The sequence below is a fragment of the Artemia franciscana genome, chromosome 9 (genome assembly GCF_032884065.1).
Source record: "Artemia franciscana chromosome 9, ASM3288406v1, whole genome shotgun sequence".
NCBI classification, from domain to species: domain Eukaryota; kingdom Metazoa; phylum Arthropoda; class Branchiopoda; order Anostraca; family Artemiidae; genus Artemia; species Artemia franciscana.
Genome location: NC_088871.1, coordinates 49,995,415 through 50,015,547, shown reverse-complemented (window position 1 = coordinate 50,015,547; position 20,133 = coordinate 49,995,415). Strand labels below are relative to the sequence as shown.

Genomic DNA, 20,133 nt, shown 5'->3' with positions numbered 1-20,133 from the left:
ACTTCTATATTCGTAAATTTTATTACGTATATGAGGGGGTTTGTCTCCTCTTTAATACCTTGCTCTTTACACTAAAGCTTAAATTTTGTCCCAGTTTTTTAAGAATGACCCTGAATCACAAAGGCTGTAGGAGAAATAGTTGAAATTACTAAAAATACTTTAGCGTAAAGAGGAGGTATTTAGGAGGAGATGAACCCCTCATATGCGTAATAATTTCCGTTCGTTTTGTTTTAATGCTGCTCCTTACTTTCAGTTGAAAAAAACTTTTTCTTATTTATCTTTTCATTGTTTTTTGTTCTAAACAATATTAGAAAATCTTGCGCCACCTTTAGGGAAATTCTCTCCTCCCATGACAAATGCCTCCGTGGAAGCATTTTCCCATGTAAGCCCCTCCCCTCAACCCCCCCCCCTATCCAATAAAATGCAAATTCTTTTTTATCCAATAAAATTGGATATGGATATCCTATCCATATCCATTTTTTCTCTTTTATTATTTTTGTTTTTTTAGTTTTTTCCCATTTTTTTTTCTTTAGTTTTTGTCTTCGTCTTTTAGTTTTTTTTCTTTAGTTTTTTCTTTTTTTCTTTTTTTGGTTTTTCCTTATTATTTTTCTTTCTTAGTTTTTTTTTAAGTTTCTTCTTTTCTTTAATTTTTTCTTTTTTAGTTGTTTTCTCTATTTTAGTTTTTCTTGTATTTTTTGTTTTTAGTTTTATTAGTTTTTTTTTCTTTTTTAAATTTTTTTTCTTTTTTTTATTTATAGAAGATAGTTTTTAATTATTTTAAGTTTTTTTTAGTTAGTTTTTTTTTATATATTGACGTCATACTTAGCGACAGACAGACGGACGGACAGACGGACACTTTATTTTTATACATATAGATATACCGATCGCTTATGCAGTGAAAGATAAAATCCTATTTTGATCTTCGTTTGCAAGATGATGCTAATAACATTTATTACTCAAATGTTATACGAAAATGCAATTTTCTTAAAAAATTATTTTATTTTTTTAAAAATTATTTTAACTACTAATGGCACTTGATGTAGTAATTTCCTTTGTAATGAACCATTAAACAGCTCTCTATGAGGTTCCAGTGCCTCACTAACTGCAGAAGAAAAACGGAGAAAAGATACCTTCGATGCAGAATATCGTGGTTTTACCCGCTTTTCTTGTTTTCAAGCCATTAGGTTTTCCTTGTAGTTAAAGCCAAAGGACGGTAAGTTTCCTATAGAGGGGTTTCAGATAAGGCGGTTCTATTAGTGCCCTTCATTTTTTTTACCTGACTCTACTTTTAAGAGTTATTGGTTATTGTAGTTCTTAGTATGGGAGGTGATCGTCTCGTAAAAGGTTGCTAGCTACCGCTGCAGCCCTGATTCCAAACATAGAAGTTTCGATAGAGTTACCCATCAAAGGCTACGAGCCTGAGAAAATTTGTTTGATTTTTGAAAAAGGGGGAACACACCCTTAGAGCCAAAGGATCTCAATGAAAGCGCGCCATCAGTTTCAGCGTATCAGAGATTGTAACTGTAGAGGTTTCATGCTCCTATCTGCAAAATTGGAATTTTGTGTTTTTGCCAGAAGAAAGATCACGGATATGTGTTTATTTGTTTTTTTCTTGGAGTCACTGTTTAGACGAAGTAGGCCTAGAACATTGAAAGAGAGCTCATTCTAAAGGAAATTAAAAGTTTTAGTGCCCCTTTTAAATGATCAAAAACATTAGAGAGCTACTAGACCCCCTTCTATGCTACTTTTTTCCCAAAATCGTCTGATCAAAATTTTGTGTTAGCTATTTTGTTCAGCATAGTTGAAAGGCTCAATAACTGTCTTTGGAGATAATATGGCAACCCAAAGGCCCTGGGGAAAGGCATTTAAGCTATAAAATTTGCCCACTGTTTACGCATGTTTATTGGGAAGCATGCATAAATTTTCCGGTTGGGGAGGGAAGGACGAATTTTCTGGTGGATAGATTTCGCACGGGAAGAATTTGTAATGGAAAGGGAAGTTTCCAGGGGTGATCTTTCGGGGGAAATTTTACATTGGAGAAATTTTTTTGAATTCCTATGCAAAATTTTTTTGTATGTCTTCCTTTCTCTTATTTACTCAATTTTACACGCGGGGGTGTTAAGGGTAATTACCCGGAGTAAATTTTCATGGGATTAAATTGTCAAGAGCATATTTCCGTGGGGAGGAGATTTTCCCGTAGAGGTGGAGCCAGATTTTCAGGCTTTAATTACAAAACGAACAGAAATTAAATAAATAAAAAAAACACATTTTTCAACTGAAAGTAAGAAGCAACATTAAAAATTAAAAAGAACAGAAATTACTACATGTATGAGGGGGATTTCTCCATCCTCAAAACTTCACCCTTTAGGCTAAAGTTTAAATTTTGTCCTAATTCTTTAAAGACGACTCCTGAAACAAAAGGTTGGTTTAATTACAACAATAAGAAAATTTTTTAAAGTACCGAAAAATTGTACCGTGAAGAGCAAGGAGTTGAACAATTTCTGTTCGTTTTAAGTTTATATTTTGCTCCTTACTTTTAGTTGAAAAAAGGTTTTTTTTATTTAATCAATCAAGAGAATGCTACATGAATAAAAAGTTATTTAGAAGCTTAATGTCGTTAGCATAACGTAGCTATTGGATTTGAGGGAAAATATCCTTTCAGCGATTTTGCTGCCAAGCGACGATATACAAAAAGAATTTTTTTTTTTGAAGGGTAGCATGAACCCTAACTCCTGATTCCAAGTAAAATCTTTGTTATTACCGTTAGACATGTATACATGGTATTTATGCATGTTGTTACTGTTAGACGTCTAACTACTTTCTCTTCTTCTTTTCCTTCTTAAAAATGTTAAAATAAAACTGGAAATTATTTTTCAGCCTAAGACTGACTCCTCAGCAAGCAGGAATAGGGTTATCAAGGTTCTCATTAACAGAAACTCAGCTTGGTTCAACATGCCTGATGCAACCACGGTGCAACTTTCGATCAAAGTATCGAACAATAGACGGGTCTTGCAACAATTTGAGAATCCCTTTACTTGGAAGATCTCAAACTACCTTTAACAGGCTCCTTGATGCTCAATATGGTGATGGTAAGCATAGCATCATTCTAAACTTCAAAAGACTTTGAAAACGGATTTTTTTTTTCAAATGAAAGTCAAAAGTGATGTCAAAACTTCAAACCCACAAAAGACGTTGTATGAAATTTATATGACAAACTCTGTTCATTTTAAGTTTTAATTTTGGTTGTACGCTTCTTTACTCTCATAGTTCAAGGGAGCATTGGTTAAACTAAAATTTGACCAATGATGTGCTGAACAAAGTTTAGAATATAACACGTATTGTCACTTCGTAATTACAAGTACTACATTTAAAAACTAACCAAAAAGCCGGCCTTTACCTGTCTCTACTCACTCAAGCATTCGATCCTTACGTATGTAAATTTAGACTCTGACGTTTTTGTGTATAACAAATGTTTAACTAGAACACAGTTAAAACAACAAACAAAAACATAAAGAAGAGTTAACGAGGATAAAACCGACAGTGAAGAAAGCGCAGACAATGATGCCAATATTTCGGTCAAGATTTCTGCTTAATCGTACTCAGCACAGAATAACAAAAACAACACTGATAAAAATCCAAAATTAATATAAAAAACCATACCTTAAAACGAACGCAAAAAATAAAACGGGACGGCCCTCTCGAAGTCACGGTGAAAGGGTAACTGAATAAAAATACTATACTGAAGGATAATTTAATCTTCTAATTTATGTGGAGCATTTTTGAAAGCCAATCGCTCCCTAGGTAAGATATTATCATAGATTAAATAAAAAAAAACAAGCTTTTATTTAATCTGTGATTGAATAAAATGACTCCTTTTTTTACGCATGGAGTGTGGTTGGAAGACAAATGCGAATACCCACCATTATGTGCAGGTTTTCTATAAATCATAAATTGAAGGCTGAGGGATTTGTTTAAGATTAAGACATCTAGAAAAGACAGTTTGTGATTATCTTCTAGTTCTATGGTGAACTGAAGGCTAAAAGCTGAAAGGTGTTAAGATGAGTTAAAAGGTGTAAAGTGACATCTCTCCATGATCCAACACAGAACTAACGTCATCGCCATATCGACCGCTGAAATGGTGTTTCAGAGGAAAGGTATTCAAAGTGGAGGTTTCAGTAAATTCCATGATATAAGTGGCCAAAAAAGGTGAAAGATTCGTACCCATTGGAACACTCATTATTTGGGTGAAAAATTTATTATTTTAACGGAAATATAAAGAAGATCCATTGCAAACGCGAATAAGACGCTTAATGGTTTCGATATATTTTGTTTTATAGTCCATCTGGTCAATGTTATCTTCTAGTTTCTTTTGAAGAGCAATTTCACACTTTCTAATATCTCAAGGAGTGTACATAGAAATTGCATCGAAACTAGCCAAAATTGTATGATTATTTCTTATATATATCAAGGTCTTTTAATTTTTCATCAAAATGAACTGAATATATAATGTAAAAAGTTTGCGCTGACATAGGAGGATGAAAAATTGTGGATAACCATTTTCCTAGTTTAGCAGTTGGAGAACTATAAGAAGCCACAATTGGGCACAGAAGAATTCCATCTTTGTAGATTTTCGGCAGACTATAGAATTAGGGGCGGAGTACCCTTTAGGATGAAATTTTTGTACATTTGTGGAGTAATGAGTCCTTCAGTGTGTCAACTCCCAACTCCCACTTGTCGACGGGGTCTGAGTCTACAGATTTATAAGTGTAAGTATCATATAAAATATCCGTTACTTTTTTATTACATTATATTTTATCAAGGATGACAAATTATTCCCTTTGTTAGCCAGGTGATAATGATGTCTGGGTCTTTTGTTAAATTTTTGAAAATTTGTTTTTCTCGTTTTTTTTAGTTTGAGGAATACGGAGTAAAATCAAGAAGATCCTTAACAACCTCTCCTCGAAGTAAATCTGGGTTTTACACAATACCTCTTGAACCAAATATACCCGCTTCAACACTGAAGACTATCTCTGAGAAAACCCTTCAGTTTACCTTAGAACTAGAAGATAATCATAAACTGCCTTTTCTATTCATCTTAATCTACAATAAATCTCTCAGCCTTGGTTTTTCGATTTATAGAAAACCTACATATAATGATAGGTATTAGCATTTCTCTTCCAACCACGCTCCTTGCGTAAAAAGAGGAGTAGTTATATCATTGGTTGATCGTGTAATAAGAATATGCTCAGAAGGTCATACAATAATAGAACTGAATTATTTGAAGGACATTTTATTGTGCAATAGGTATTCCTCAAAAGTATTGGAATCCATCATAAAAAACAGACAAAAAGAAAAAGACAGAAAAGGATGCATCAACTCCCTAACCCCAAACGCATATCATCCCTTTGGTAGGTGATAAGAAGGTATTCACTGTTTTACCCTATATTTCAACATTGAGTGACAAAATGAGAAGAATTCTAAAAAAAAATAATTATAATGTCAGCTTTAAAAATTCTAACAAAATACAAAGCTATTCAACAGTGGCAAAGATAAAACCTGTCCCATTTTGGAGAGTGGTGTTTATAGGGTTCCCTGTTCTTATGGTTGTTACTGTGATGGCAGAACCCACCAACAATTGGGGGAGAGGTTGTCGCAACACAGGTCTTCAATCGAAAAAGCTATGGGGTTAAGCCAAAGGCCTGAGACTTTTTATTCTCCCTTTGCTCAACATATCTATGAGAGTCCACACCATTTCATTTTATTTGATAACACCTCTATTATAACGCTATTTGCCGTTTCTGCACTGAAAAAGCTAGAAGAAGCTTGATGCTTACAATCTACCTTTTGTATACTCTACCTCCAAGCCTCTCTTAGTATATGGGAACTAAAAAACGTACCCTGAAAAAAATACCAAATGAAAATCATTACAATTGGTTTTGGAATCCCAACTGTTAATTGTGTTTATATTTTTATGATGAAATTATGTCCTGCTACAATCACATATATACTGTAATCACAACAGTTATTTATGTTCAGATTCTTATTCTGTAATTATGTCCTATGCGTCCAACAAAAACACTAACACATATATACAGACATACAAACACGTACGGACACAAAAGTGAACTTGAAAGGCAAAAATTTTCTGGGAAAGCTGAGGGAAGGGTAAAAAATAAATCAAATGGTACTAAGCGTATCCAAATTGTCCGAAGGGTCCAATATCCTAGGAACAGCTAAGGGTATCACGTTGGATGATTCATGGCATATTGTTGGGGATGTTGAGAACTAAATCAAAAGACACTTTTGCATCCAACCTTGCCTGAAGAGCTCATCTGTGGCGCATAGGGAGCGGCTAAGAATGTTAAGTTGAAACTTCCAGGACGTGTTGAGCATGTTGTCTGATAAATTTTTTTTATCAGATCTTATGTGGGGTCTTGAGGTCAAGACTTGTTGCCTCCTATTAGTTTCATCCATTGCATCGAATCAGTATCAAGCTGTCAGCATTACCTTATAAATACGTAATTCCATTGTAAGTTTCATTCATCTAGATAATAAATTGCTTTATCCAGGAATTTGGAGTGAGCGTAGAAGTAAAGATGGAACCAAGCTACCATCGGCCCGGTTTGTCAGCGCTAGTATTGCTTCGGATGCAGAAGTTCCAAGACCTGAGTTATCTGTGGCCATTGCACACTGGGGTCAATTTATTGATCACGACATAACACTTACTCCTACCTTCACTTTAAGTAAGTATTTCCATTAGATTATCAATTACTACTTAATTTCAATTGACAAAACTTAATTAACCACCAAACAAATTTAATAAATAAATGCATACATTTTTAAAATGTAACTATTATAGTAATGTTGGGTGCTTTTCAGTCTAGTTATCCGCTTCAAACAGGTAGCCTCCACAATTTATGCGAAGGCCTGTTTTAATGAGGATCGCAAATATATCTGGTTAGTTCTGAGAGACTGGCAACTCTGTTAGATACGCTAAGCTTTTTAAGACCCACGTGGTCTGCCGTGGTCTATACTTCCTATGAAGTGTTTCATTCCTTTTTAAGTGCTTGCTGAATATACAGGTGAGTTTTTGATAGTATATGCTGGGGCCCGTGCCTCTTTATTATCAAACCAATCTTCTCTTACGCGTAGATTTACCCACAATATAGTTTTATTTACAAGTTAAATTCTCGTAGAGGTTAGCCTCTTTCCAATATTTTCGCAAGAGGGAAGAAAATAGCTTATATGGAAGTTCTATTGTTATCTAGCTAGCACAGGTTGTGGCATCTTTTCCCAAATAATATGGCACTTATCTGCCAACAGGTATACGCTTGTTGTACCCACATTATATCAATCGGCACGTAGAAGCCGTGGAACTGCTTGACCACGATATCATACCCTAGTGGAGAATGGTAGTGGCACTGATGGTGCTGGACCACGTACCCTGGCATCGCCAGACTAATGCTAGTGGATTTAGAACTAATACTGGTGGGTTTAGGGTAAGAATAGTATATGTATACAAACCTATAGTTTACACGATATTCGCTTTTTAAGTTTTACACTATCTGTTGGATGATTTTGGAGATTAAGATGTGAGTTTTATTTATTTGTCTTTTTTTGTTTATTTTTGTTTGTTCTTTTCTTCATTTGTGCGTTTAATTTAACTTAATTTTGATTTTTTTTTTCTTATTGATAAAGGCTTCCGGAAGTAGAGTCAAAACATTACGATTTCTATTATTTGAAGTATGTTGGTTTTTTTGTTCCACTTTTTATTTAAATTGTACCCGTTTTTCTCTGTTAAATTCTATATTTGAGATTGGTGAGGTGTTCTTGACTAGGCTTAACTTCCGCTTGGTCATACCTCCCCTAATCCCCCTCGTCTATCCAAAGTCCAATCTGTTCAAATATATCACCCTTTATCCCTTATAGTGAAGTTTCAATCTCCCTTAAATAATGCCTTAGGACCTCTTCCCAACCCTTTCGGGGACGACCTGCTCTTCGAAGGCCCCATACGTGTGATGAAAAGGCCTAATCTTGGGTGATCTTCATCCGTTAAACCTGATCTAGTCAACTCAGTCTCTCTATGATTATAACAATAGAAAGTAGGATCAAACATAAGACTATCCTTCGTGAATTCCTCCCAAAAACTTTTTAACAAATCTTCCTCAGCCTTTCGAAGCACCATCGTTTCAGGGCCATACTTAACAGCTGTCAGGTCCGTTGCTTCCAATGTTCTAATATTAATTCTCAGATGATTTTTTGTCCTGATCTTACAAACTGTTTTAATAAGAAAAAAAATTCGCGCCTTGGCTATCATGCTTTTTACATCTTCACAGCATCCACAATCTTTACTAATAATACTTCCTGAATAAAATCAACCTAACCACTCAAACAATTTTATCTTTATCTAGCATCACTTTTCGACCTCATTTATGCCTAGTCTCAGCGACTTAGTTGTCTTAGCATTTATCTCAGACCTATTCGGTGGTTATCTCAAACACTTTGTTTTCTCTAAACATCCCAAAATTCATTAATAATATCTATAAAACTAAGACAATTTGTAAGCTATTGAAAGGTGCACCCCGTCGCCACAATGAAGCCTCGCAAGCAAGATTTCTCTTCCAAAGATAGGGGCGGATAAAAGTGCCAATGACGGAGTAGATGCCAGATAAAAGCATAAAAATAAGTCAAACAGTTCATGGTAACGAACTGTAGTAAGGAGCAACCCAGCTCAATAGTAACCGAAACTGCTAATAGAAACTGAAACTGATGCTAATAGTTTCATCAAAAGAACGGCATTTTAATGCTGATTTTAAATATATAAGTTTCATCAAGTTTAGTCTTACCCATCAAAAGTTACGAGCCTGAGAAAAATTTGCCTTATTTTAGAAAATAGGGGGAAACACCCCTTAAAAGTAAAATAATCTTAACGAAAATCATACCATCAGATTCAGCGTATCCGAGAACTGTGTTGTAGAAGTTTCAAGCTCCTATCTACACAAAGGTGGAATCACGGATGCGTGTTTATTTGATTTTTTGTTTGTTTGTTTTTTTTCCAGGGGCGATCGTATCGAAACAGTGGTCCTGGAATATCGTAAGAGGGCTCATTTTAACGGAAATTAAAGGTTCTAGTGCCCTTTTTAAGTGACAAAAATACTAGAGAGCACCTAGGCTCCCTCCCACGCTCATTTTTTCCCCAAAGTCACCGGATCAAAATTCTGGGATACCCATTTTATTCAGCGTATTCGAAAAACCTAATAACTATGTCTTTTGGGATGACTTACTCCCCACAGTCTCCGTGGGAGGGGCTGCAAGTAACAAACTTTGACCGTTGTTGACATATACTAATGGCTATTGGGAAATGTACAGACGTTTTCAGTTTTTTTTTGGTTTGTGGGGGGGTTGAAGTTGGGGGGTACGTGGGAGGATCTTTCCATGAAGGAATTTGTCATGGGGGAAGAGAATTTCAATGAAGGGGGCACAGGACTTTCCAGCATTATTTAAAAAAAACAATGAAAAAATAAATATGAAAAGTTTTTTCAACTGATAGTAAGGAGCAGCATTAAAACTTAAAACGAACAGAAATTATTATGCATATTACGCATACGTTATTTTACGACCTTTGTGATTCAGGGGTCATCCTTAAGGAATTGCGACAAAATTCAAGTTTTAGTGAAAAGAGCGAGGTACTGATGAGGGGGGAACCCCCTCATCACTACCTAATAAAACATACGTATATTTCAAAACCTAATAAAAACATACGAATATAGAAGTTCGTTACGTAAGTTAATTCGTAAGTTACGTATATTTTTTACTAATGAAAACGGTCGTAAAAAATTAAAAGTTCTAGTTGCTTTTTTAAGTAATCAAAAATTGAAAGGCAGCTAGGCCTCCTCCCCCACTCTTTTTTTCTCAAAATCTTCTGATTAAAACTATGAGAAAGCCATTTAGCCAAAAAAAAAAATAATATGCAAATATCGTTTTAATTATTTATGTGCGGAGAGCCAAAATCAAAACATACATTAATTCAAAAAGGTTCACAAATTAAAAAAAAACAAGTTTTTTCAACTGAAAGTAAGGAGCGACGTTAAAACTTAAAGCGAACAGAAATTATTCTGTATATGGAAGAGGATTTCCTCCTCAACACCCCGCTCTTTACGCTAAAGTTTTTTTTTAGTGTTTTAAAAAGTAGAGTTCAGAGAAAGAGTTAAACTTTAGCGTAAAGAGCGGGGTGTTGAGGAGGGTTGCAGAGCTAGAGATCAAAGTGTAACAGATGAGGAAATAATATAGGGACAAAGTTAAGTCTTAAAGCAAAAAATCTTGTTAAATAGTGATGGTAACAATTTTGATATATTGAAGGACAAATGACTTCAACTTGACTATTTATATGAAAAAAAGTTTACTATGACTAGTTCTTACTTTGAAATATATTTTCACCAATGTGGTATCAAAGTCTGAGATTAAATAAAAAAACAAGTTTTCTTTAACTGAAAGTAAGGAGCGACATTAAACCCTAAAACGAACAGAAATTACTCCGTATATGGAAGGGGATTTTCCTACTCAACGCCCTGCTCTTTAAGCTAAAGTTTTTTTACTGTTTTAAAAAGTAGACTTAGAGAAAGATTTAAACTTTAGCGTAAAGAGCTGGGCGTTGAGGAGGAAAATCCGGAGTAATACGGAGAAAAATACGGAGTAATTTCTGTTTGTTTTAAGTTTTAATGTTGCTCCTTACTTTCAGTTAAAAAAAACTTGTTTTTTTATTTATTTTTTTACTGTTTTAAAAAGTAGACTTAGAGAAAGATTTAAACTTTAGCGTAAAGAGCTGGGCGTTGAGGAGGAAAATCCGGAGTAATACGGAGAAAAATACGGAGTAATTTCTGTTTGTTTTAAGTTTTAATGTTGCTCCTTACTTTCAGTTAAAAAAAACTTGTTTTTTTATTTATTTTTTCAGAAAGAAGTCACCTTTAAATGGTGCTTCTGGCACCTCAGAAAAAGTTTGAAATAGACATTTTCATAAATTGCTCAAAATGTACTTTAATTTACCCTGAATATAATCCAAGTTATCAACCTTACTCATATTTATCACGACTTAAAATGCCTAAATTCAAACGTATTACATTGGAAAATCGTTGCAAACTTCCGAAATCCTCACAGTTTTCACTAAAAAAAAAAAAAAAAAAAAAAAAAAAAAAAAAAAAAAATCCATCGGGCTTGGCTTGGGATGATTTTTGTCTTCAAATTGAAGTTAAATTGAAATTTTGTCGATTTTATTTCTTAAATGTCTAATTTCAAAATTTTTTTTACATGCATAAACTTTTATAAGAGTTTTAATAAAATTAAAGTGCATTTTGCCTACAGTTATGTATCATCAAGAGGATTGTTCATTGCTTTTTTTTTGTTAAAAACTGTAAAAGCTTCTAAATTAGATTTTATAAAAAATTTTTATTCTTTTTTTTTTTTTAGTTGTCATTCCTTTTTCCTTGTCTTTCCATTGATAAAGATTCACAGATATGAAATCTAAATATTTAGGCTTTGTTATTTTTAATTAGTTTACTTCCTAAGTTGAATATTTACCCGTTGTTATTTATTTCTACATTGTAGTTCTTATTAATTAAGAAATTATTTATTTATAAGCGAATAAAATTAAACTAAATTTTATAGGAAATGGATCTGGAATAGAATGTTGTTCATCTAACGGAAGGATGCTGCCCCCCAGCTTTCTTCATCCACAATGCCTACCGATTGAAATACCAAACAATGATAGGTTTTATTCAAGATTTAGACGTACTTGCATGAACTTTGTAAGATCCATGATCGGGCAAAGAATGGACTGCAACTTTGGATATACAGAACAGGTACATACTTGCTTAAAAATTGCTCCCATTCTGCAACTTATTCACACGTTTAACCTTGAGAAACTATGAAAAGCGACCTTTTTTTCATAATCTGCACATCACAGTTGGTTTGTACAGAATGTAAGAGGGCAATCATGGTTTCTGAGATCCTAAAGCTATGTAGGCTCTCGTATCGGTTGATGATATGATTTAAAATAACACAATCTGTTTACTTACAAGCTTACTACAAGTCTGCCTTAGACTGGAGGGCAAGGCCGTATCCACGGGGTGAGGTCTAGCTGGTTTGAACCTCACCCCCGAAATGTCTGTCCTACTTGTAAAAACGTAACAAAAAGGAATGAACAGATTTCTTATGCGATTTTGAAGTTTTTTGTTGTAAACCCCCCTTCAAAAAATTCCTATTGTGACCCCTCCTCCACCGAAAAAAATCCTGGATATGACCCTGATGGAGGGGTTTAAAATAGACAAAAAGATGTGTACTGGTCCCTAGGGGGTATTAAAGGTGCAGAAGAAACCAAAGAACCAAAAAGATTTTTAGTCTTGGAATTATCCTGAAGATGGAAACTATAAAATACCCACAAAATACCGTCAAAACCAATAAAACCACTTAGAATGTGTAAAGGGATGTTTTGAGCAATCATGGCCAGACAGGTTTTCGATATCATGACTATTATAATTCTAGAAATGTTGTATTTGATAATGAATGAGTAAGAGGGCCTGAATTTGAAGGTGAAATGCATGGGCATCTTGGCATATACGACCAGGAAGGAAATAAAGATGTCTTAATGAAGTATATTAGCAATATCTCAAAGGAATTGAGCTGGGCTCCGGTCACCTTTACCTGTTTCTTTATAAGCAGTGTCTGCTCTTAATTATAATTAGTGAATTGAAACACAGTATTTGAATTTAGAATATCTGGCTAGCTCCTCTTTTTAGCTTGGTATACAGTATATTTAATATAACGCTAAGTATTTCATAGGTATATCATATTTTAGAATGCTTATTTGTCTGTATGCACTTAAGTATGTCTTAGATTAACGATGCTGCTTGACTGCTGAGGTCCTTATGGCGACTGTGGTTATTTGACTAACCTTAGATGACGTTGAAATATGTCTTTGTGCGCTTTGGTTATCTAGGTCATAGTTTTTTTTTCAATAAAATCTATCATTCTCACCATTTTGTAAAGATGTGCCTTTCATAAAGCTATTTATGAAAATGAATCCTTTAATAGTATAGTTGGCATTGTTGGAAGATACCATGATTTAAACAGTAATGTTATTTCTAGATAAACGAGATCACACACTGGATGGATGGCTCAATGGTATATGGTAGTACACCTGAACAAGCGAGGTCAGTAAGAGCTTTTCAAGGTGGACGACTCAGAACTTCCTTTCAAAGAAGTGGTCGAAAATCAACACTTCCAATAGAGTCTCAAAGAACAGAGAACTGCGGCGCTGATGTTTGCTATATTGCTGGTAATTGTTTATCTTACGCGGACTGAGCTCTTTTGGCTCACCCAGATATAAAGTTTCGCATCAAACAGTTCGTGGTAAATTGTATGTTAGGAGCGTCTCAGTCTGATAGTTACCAAAACTTAAAAAAAGAAGTTTTGATAACAATTGCTACATCAAAAGAACCGGATTTTTATGTTGATTCAAAAACTCAAAATATATTAGGCTTGAGACAACCCATTGAAGGCTACGAGCCTGAGAAAAAATTTCCTGATTTTTAAGAAAGGGGGGTAATAGCCCTAAAAAGGCAAGTGATCTTGATGATACTTGCTCTATCTATAGAACCCTGTTGTAGAGTTATAAGCTCCTATCCATACAATGTTGGATTTTACAATCCTTCCGTAAGAAAGATTTTCTTTTTTTCAAGGGTGACCATACCAAACTAGTAGTCTTAAAAAAACAAACAAACAGGAAAGTGCTTATTCGAAATAATAAATGTTACAGTTTCCTTTTCGGAGATACCTAAAAGGCTGCGCCACAGGGTATTGTCGTTTTCTACCAATTTTGGGAACAAAACTACAATTATATCCAAAAGAGGGTCAAGCTGCTGCTGGCTGAAAATTCTGAAGTATCTCATTTATTTAAAAATTACGGGAACTATATATTGAGCTTCCCAGCTTCTGAAGCTGTAAAACCGTGTGGCGGCGCATTTGTTCTCTAAACGTCAAATGGTCCATACGAGATATTACATAAAAAAAAAACAAGATCTAAGAGCTCATATGGCACTTGTGACGAGGCGAGAAGAGCCAAGAGATCATATGGTATGAGCTCTAACAAAATTCTATGAATCAATAAATTGATTTAAAAAGGAAATGAAGAGGCTTAATGCCGGTCAGGATTTAAAATAAGAGCTATGAGTCACGATGTCCTTCTAAATATCAAAATTCATTAAGATCCAATCACCCACTCGTAAGTTATAAATACCTAATTTTTTCCAATTTTTTCTCTCCCTTTAGCCCCCCAGATGGTCGAATCTGGGAAAACGACTTTATCAAGTCAAATTGTGCAGCTCCCTGACACGCCTACCAATTTTCATCGTCCTAGCACGTCCAGAAGCACCAAACTCGCCAAATCACTGAACCCCTCCCCCCAACTCCTCCAAAGAGAGCAAATCCAGTACGATTCTGTCAATCACGTATCAAGGACATTTGTTTATTCTATCCACCAAGCTTCATCCCGATTCCTCTACTCCAAGTGTTTTTCCAAGATTTCCCCCTCCAACTCCCCCCAATGTCAAAAGATCTGGTCGGGATTTGAAATAAGAGCTCTGAGACATGAATTCCTTCTAAAAATCAAATTTCATTAAGATCCAATCATCTATTCCTAAGATAAAAATACCCCAATTTTCACGTTTTCCAAGAATTCCGGTTTCCCCCTCCAACTCCCCCCAATGTCACAGGATCTGGTCGGAATTTAAATTTAGTACTTTAAAGCACAAGATCCTTCTAAATATCAAATTTCATTAAGATCTGGTCACTTTTCCGTAAGTTACAAATACCTCAATTTTCAAAATTACCCCCCCCCAATTCCACCAAAGAGAGCAGATCCGGTCCGGTTATGTCAGTCACGTATCTTAGCAAGGTTTCTATTCTTCCCATCCAGTTTCATCCTGATCTCACCGCTTCAAGTATTTTCTAAGATTTCGGGTCCCCCCAACTGCCCCCCCCAATTACGCTTGATCCGGTTGAGATTTAAAATAAGATATCTGAGTTACGAGGTCCTTCTAAATATGAAGTTTCATGAAGATCCGATCACTCCTTCGTAAGTTAAAAATACGTAATTTTTTCTTATTTTTCAGAATTAACCCCCCCCCCCCAATAGAGTGGATCCGTTCCAATTATGTAAATCACGTATGTAAAAATTCTGCTTATTTTTCCCTCCAAGTTTCATCCTGATCCCTCCAATCTAGGCGTTTTCAATGATTTTAGGTTCTCCCACCCAAAACTTCCCCCAATGTCACCAGATCCGGTCAGGATTTAAAAAAAGAGCTTTGAGACACGATATCCTTCTAAATATCAAATTTCTTTAAGATCTGGTCACCTTTTCGTAAGTTACAAATACCTCAATTTTCAAAATTACCCCCCCCCCCCCAATTCCACCAAAGAGAGCAGATCCGGTCCGGTTATGTCAGTCACGTATCTTAGCAAGGTTTCTATTCTTCCCATCTAGTTTCATCCTGATCTCACCGCTTCAAGTATTTTCTAAGATTTTCGGTCCCCCCAACTGCCTCCCCCCAATTACGCTTGGTCCGGTTGAGATTTAAAATAAGAGATCTGAGTTACGAGGTCCTTCTAGATATGAAGTTTCATGAAGATCCGATCACTCCTTCGTAAGCTAAAAATACGTAATTTTTTCTTATTTTTCAGAATTAACCCCCCCCCCCCCCAATAGAGTGGATCCGTTCCAATTATGTAAATCACGTATGTAAGAATTCTGCTTATTTTTCCCTCCAAGTTTCATCCTGATCCCTCCAATCTAGGCGTTTTAAATGATTTTAGGTTCCCCCACCCAAAACTTCCCCCAATGTCACCAGATCCGGTCAGGATTTAAAAAAAGAGCTTTGAGACACGATATCCTTCTAAATATCAAATTTCATTGAGATCCGATTACCCGTTCGTAAGTTAAAAATACCTCATTTTTTCTAATTTTTCGGAATTAAACCCTCCCCCAACTACCCCAAAGAGAGCGGATCCGTTCCGGTTATGTCAATCATATATCTAGGACGTGTGCTTATTTTTCCCACTAAGTTTCATTCCGATCCCTCCACTCTAAGTGTTTTCCAAGTTTTAGCTTTCCCCCTCCCAAATCCTCCCCCAACGTCACCAGATCCGGTCGGGATTTAAAATAAGAGCTCTAAGGCACGATATCCTTCTAAACATCAAATTTCATTGAGATCCGATCAGCCGTTCGTAACTTAAAAATACCTCATGTTTTCTAATTTTTCAGAATTACCCTCCCCCCACCAACTACCCCAAAGAGAGCGGATCCTTTCCGATTATGTCAATCATGTATCTGGGACTTGTGCTTATTTTTCCCATCAAGTTTCATCCCGATCCCTCCACTCTAAGTGTTTTCCAAGATTTTAGGTCCCCCCCTCCAACTACCCCCAATGTCATCAGATCCGGTCAGGATTTAAAATAAGAGCTCTGAGACACAATATCATTCCAAACATCAAATTTCATTAAGATCCCATTACCCAATCATAAGTTAAAAATACTTCATTTTTTCTATTTTTTCCGAATTAACCGGCCCCCACTTCCCCCCTCCAGATGGTCAAATCGGAATAACAACTATTTCTAATTTAATCTGGTCCGGTCCCAGATACGCTTGCCAAATTTCATCGTCCTAGCTTACCTGGAAGTGCCTAAAGTAGCAAAACCGGGACCGACAGACAGACCGACAGACCAACAGAATTTGCGATTGCTATATGTCACTTGGTTAATACCAAGTGCTATAAAAACTAGTTTTTTAACTGAAAGTAAGGAGCGACATTAAAACTTAAAACGAACAGAAATTACTCCGTATATGAAATGGGTTGTCCCCTCCGCAGTCCCTTGCTCTTTACGCTAAATTTTTTAATTGTTTTAAAAAGCAGAATTGTGGTAAAGAGTCAAACTTCAGCGTAAAGAGCAAGGGATTGCGGAGGGGACAACCCATTTCATATACGGAGTAATTTCTGTTCGTTTTAAGTTTTAATGTCGCTCCTTACTTTCAGTTAAAAAACTAGTTTTTTTATGTAATTCCTGAACGTTTTTGAATAAATGCATGTTTGATTTTGGCTCTCCACACATAAACTATTAAAATGAAATTTGCATATTAATTCCTTTTTTGGCTAAATGGTTTTCTCTTAGTTTTGATCAGACGATTTTGAAAAATAAGGGGCGGGAAAAGCCTAGTTGCCCTGCAATTTTTCGGTTACATAAAAAGGCAACCATAAACTTTAATTTTTAACGAATGTTTTTATTAGTAAAAAATATATGTAGCTTAAGAATTAGCTTACGTAACAAACTTTTATAATCTTAAATTTCTATTATGTATATGAGGGGGTTTGTACCCTCGTTAATACCTCGCTCTTTTTGCACTAAATCGTAAGTTTTGTCCCAATTCTTTAGGAATGACCCCTGAACCCGAAAGGCCGTAGAATAAATAGTTGAAATTTACTAAAAATATTATAGCATAAAGAGCGATGTATTTATCACCTCCTAAATACCTCGCTCTTTATGCTAAAGTATTTTTAGAACCCCTCATATGCTTAATAATCTCTGTTCAATTTAAGTTTCAATGCTACTCCTTACTTTGAATTGAAAAAACTTTTCCATGTTTATTTTTTTTTGTTTTTTTTTATAGTAATTTTAGAAAACCCTGCGCCCTTTTCATTGAATTTCTGTTCCCCCATGACACATTTCTCCAAGGAAATATCCTTCCAACTAGCTCCCTCCCCTCAAGCCCACCACCAGAACCAAAAAAAATCCCCTGAAAACGCTGTACACTTCCCAGTAACCATTATTATATGTAAACACTGGCCGAAATTTGTAACTTACAGCCCCTCCCCCAGGGACTGTGGGGGAGTAGCTTGAAACTTCCATAATAGGGTTTTCTGATACGTTGAATCTGATGGTTTGATTTTCGTTAAGATTCTATGACTTTTAGGGGTTGTTTCCCCCTATTTTTTAAAATAAGGCAAATTTTCTCAGGCTCGTAACTTTTGATGGGTAAGACTAAACTTGATTAAACTTATATATTTAAAATCAGCATTAAAATGCGATTCTTTTGATGTAGCTCCTTACTAGCTCCGGGTCGCTTCTTATTACAGTTCGTTACAACGAACTGTTTGAAATGGTTAATATAACATTTATTTTAAAGCTTCATTTAACTATGTTGATTCGCCTAATGTTATATAAAATTACGCACAGAAATATATAATTGCGCACCAGCTATTTTTAAGCAGAGCTTGTGGGTCATTGCGTAAGTGAGAGGGGGCTTGGAAACTTTGTTTTGTCTCATGTCTAAAAAAGTACATCTTTATGCTAAAATTGTGTAACTCTCCATGAGTCCTTAGATAAACAGAAATGGGGTCCTGGGGGAGATGTTGAAATTAATGTGTTATCTCCCTTTATTTGTACTAAGTCAGAATAAGTGTGCTACACGGTGATACCTCCCGTCTTATTGCAGAAAAAATGTTAGCTTTTGTAGCATAAAGAATTTCATTCATATTCTCATCGGCACAGAAGGTGAAGAGGTGGGGGTTGTAATTCATGACCACTGTCAAGGAGAACCACCTGGACACTTCTATTTTCAACTTAATACCCTTAGTCGTTTCTTATACATTGCTGATATACCCTTTTTGACAAACAGCATGACCATAGTATGTTTTGATTGGGTACAGTATTCCTCTCCAAATCTGCGGAGGATCATGTTACTTCCATAGGCATAATTATTTGACCTGTAGACTATGTTGAACAAGATAGCTATTTCAAAATTTTGATTGAATGTTTTTAGAGATAAGGCAGCTAGAGATGGCATGGGAGGGGGATAATAGCCCTCTAACCATTTTAAACATCCCCCTCAACATGTCCTGAGAGTTTCAATTCAACACCATCAGCCGTTTTTAAGGTATTGCTAATCCGCTTTTTAATTAACTAGATGTATATAGTGGCTTTTGACTCTTGGCCTTTTCGGATACACCCAGAATCAAAACTTTCCCTTTTCCAAATGGTAAATCCTACATGTAAACATATTAAAATCCTTGGCTCAGGGCTGTGGGGGTATGACATAGCTATTATACCTTTTGACTAGCTTGAACAAAATGATAGTCAAAAAATTTCGACTATTTTTGAGGAGAGGAGGCACATAAAAAGGGTAAGGAAAGGGTTGGTCGAACTCTTATTCTCTCTTCAATATTCCCCACATATATTGAAAGTTTCAACATAATACCCTCAGCCGTTCCTTCGACATTGCTAGCATTCACTTTCCACAACCAGCAAGGACAAAGAGTGTTTGGCACCCCTCCCAATATATCCTTAAAGTTTTGCCGTAGTACTATAAGTTTTTTTGGAGATCCAGGATCAAACATGCCCTCTTTTCTTAATAAAATGTTTTATATGTCAGGTCTAACAAGGGGCAACTTGCATAGCTTACAACCTTGAAGTGGGGGCTGGGGAGGGGGCTTGTTAGCCTATTTTGAATAAAATGGCCATCTGAAAATTTAGATCTGACTTATTTGGGCAAAAAGGCCGTGGGGAGGGGCTCTCACTGATCACTTTTGATGCTTAAAAAGGACACTAGAACTTTTGATTTCCAACTGAATGAGATTGTAAGACCACTCTTTACACAAAATTAAAATGGGCAACTTGTATAACTTGCAGCCCTTGCTTTGTGCTGTGGGGGTTTTATCAACCCTGGAGGCATAGCTATTTAACTTTAGGACTTTTTTAAACAATATGAAAATTCCAAAATTATGATCATGTTTGAGCAGAGAAGGCATCTGAAATGACAAGGAGGAGGGGGATGTCTTCAACATCTCCTCAGCATGCTTTGAAAGTTTCAACTTAATACCCTTAGTCGTTCTTTAGATATTACTTATATTCCCATTTCGCAACAAGCAATCACATAGTGTTTTTTTTATTGTGTTTTGAATACGACTCAATACTTCCTTAATGTTTCACCTTAATACCCTAAACCTATTTTGAGACCAGGGGATCAAACGTACCCTGTTTTTCCAATAATAATCCTTATTATGTTAAAAATGGGCAAATTGCACTACTTAT

At 35.5% G+C, this 20,133-nt stretch overlaps 1 protein-coding gene across 1 annotated transcript in view; it reads left to right on the top strand.

The window, feature by feature from the left end:
• The window catches only part of LOC136031518 (peroxidase-like), a 104,161-nt gene that overhangs the window by 49,452 nt on the left and 34,576 nt on the right, over positions 1 to 20,133 (top strand). The window contains exons 5-8 of the mRNA XM_065711188.1: positions 2,878 to 3,089; positions 6,570 to 6,743; positions 11,662 to 11,855; positions 13,141 to 13,330. Of these exons, the coding sequence (XP_065567260.1) occupies positions 2,878 to 3,089; positions 6,570 to 6,743; positions 11,662 to 11,855; positions 13,141 to 13,330 (770 nt within the window). The remainder of the gene's footprint in view (positions 1 to 2,877; positions 3,090 to 6,569; positions 6,744 to 11,661; positions 11,856 to 13,140; positions 13,331 to 20,133) is intronic.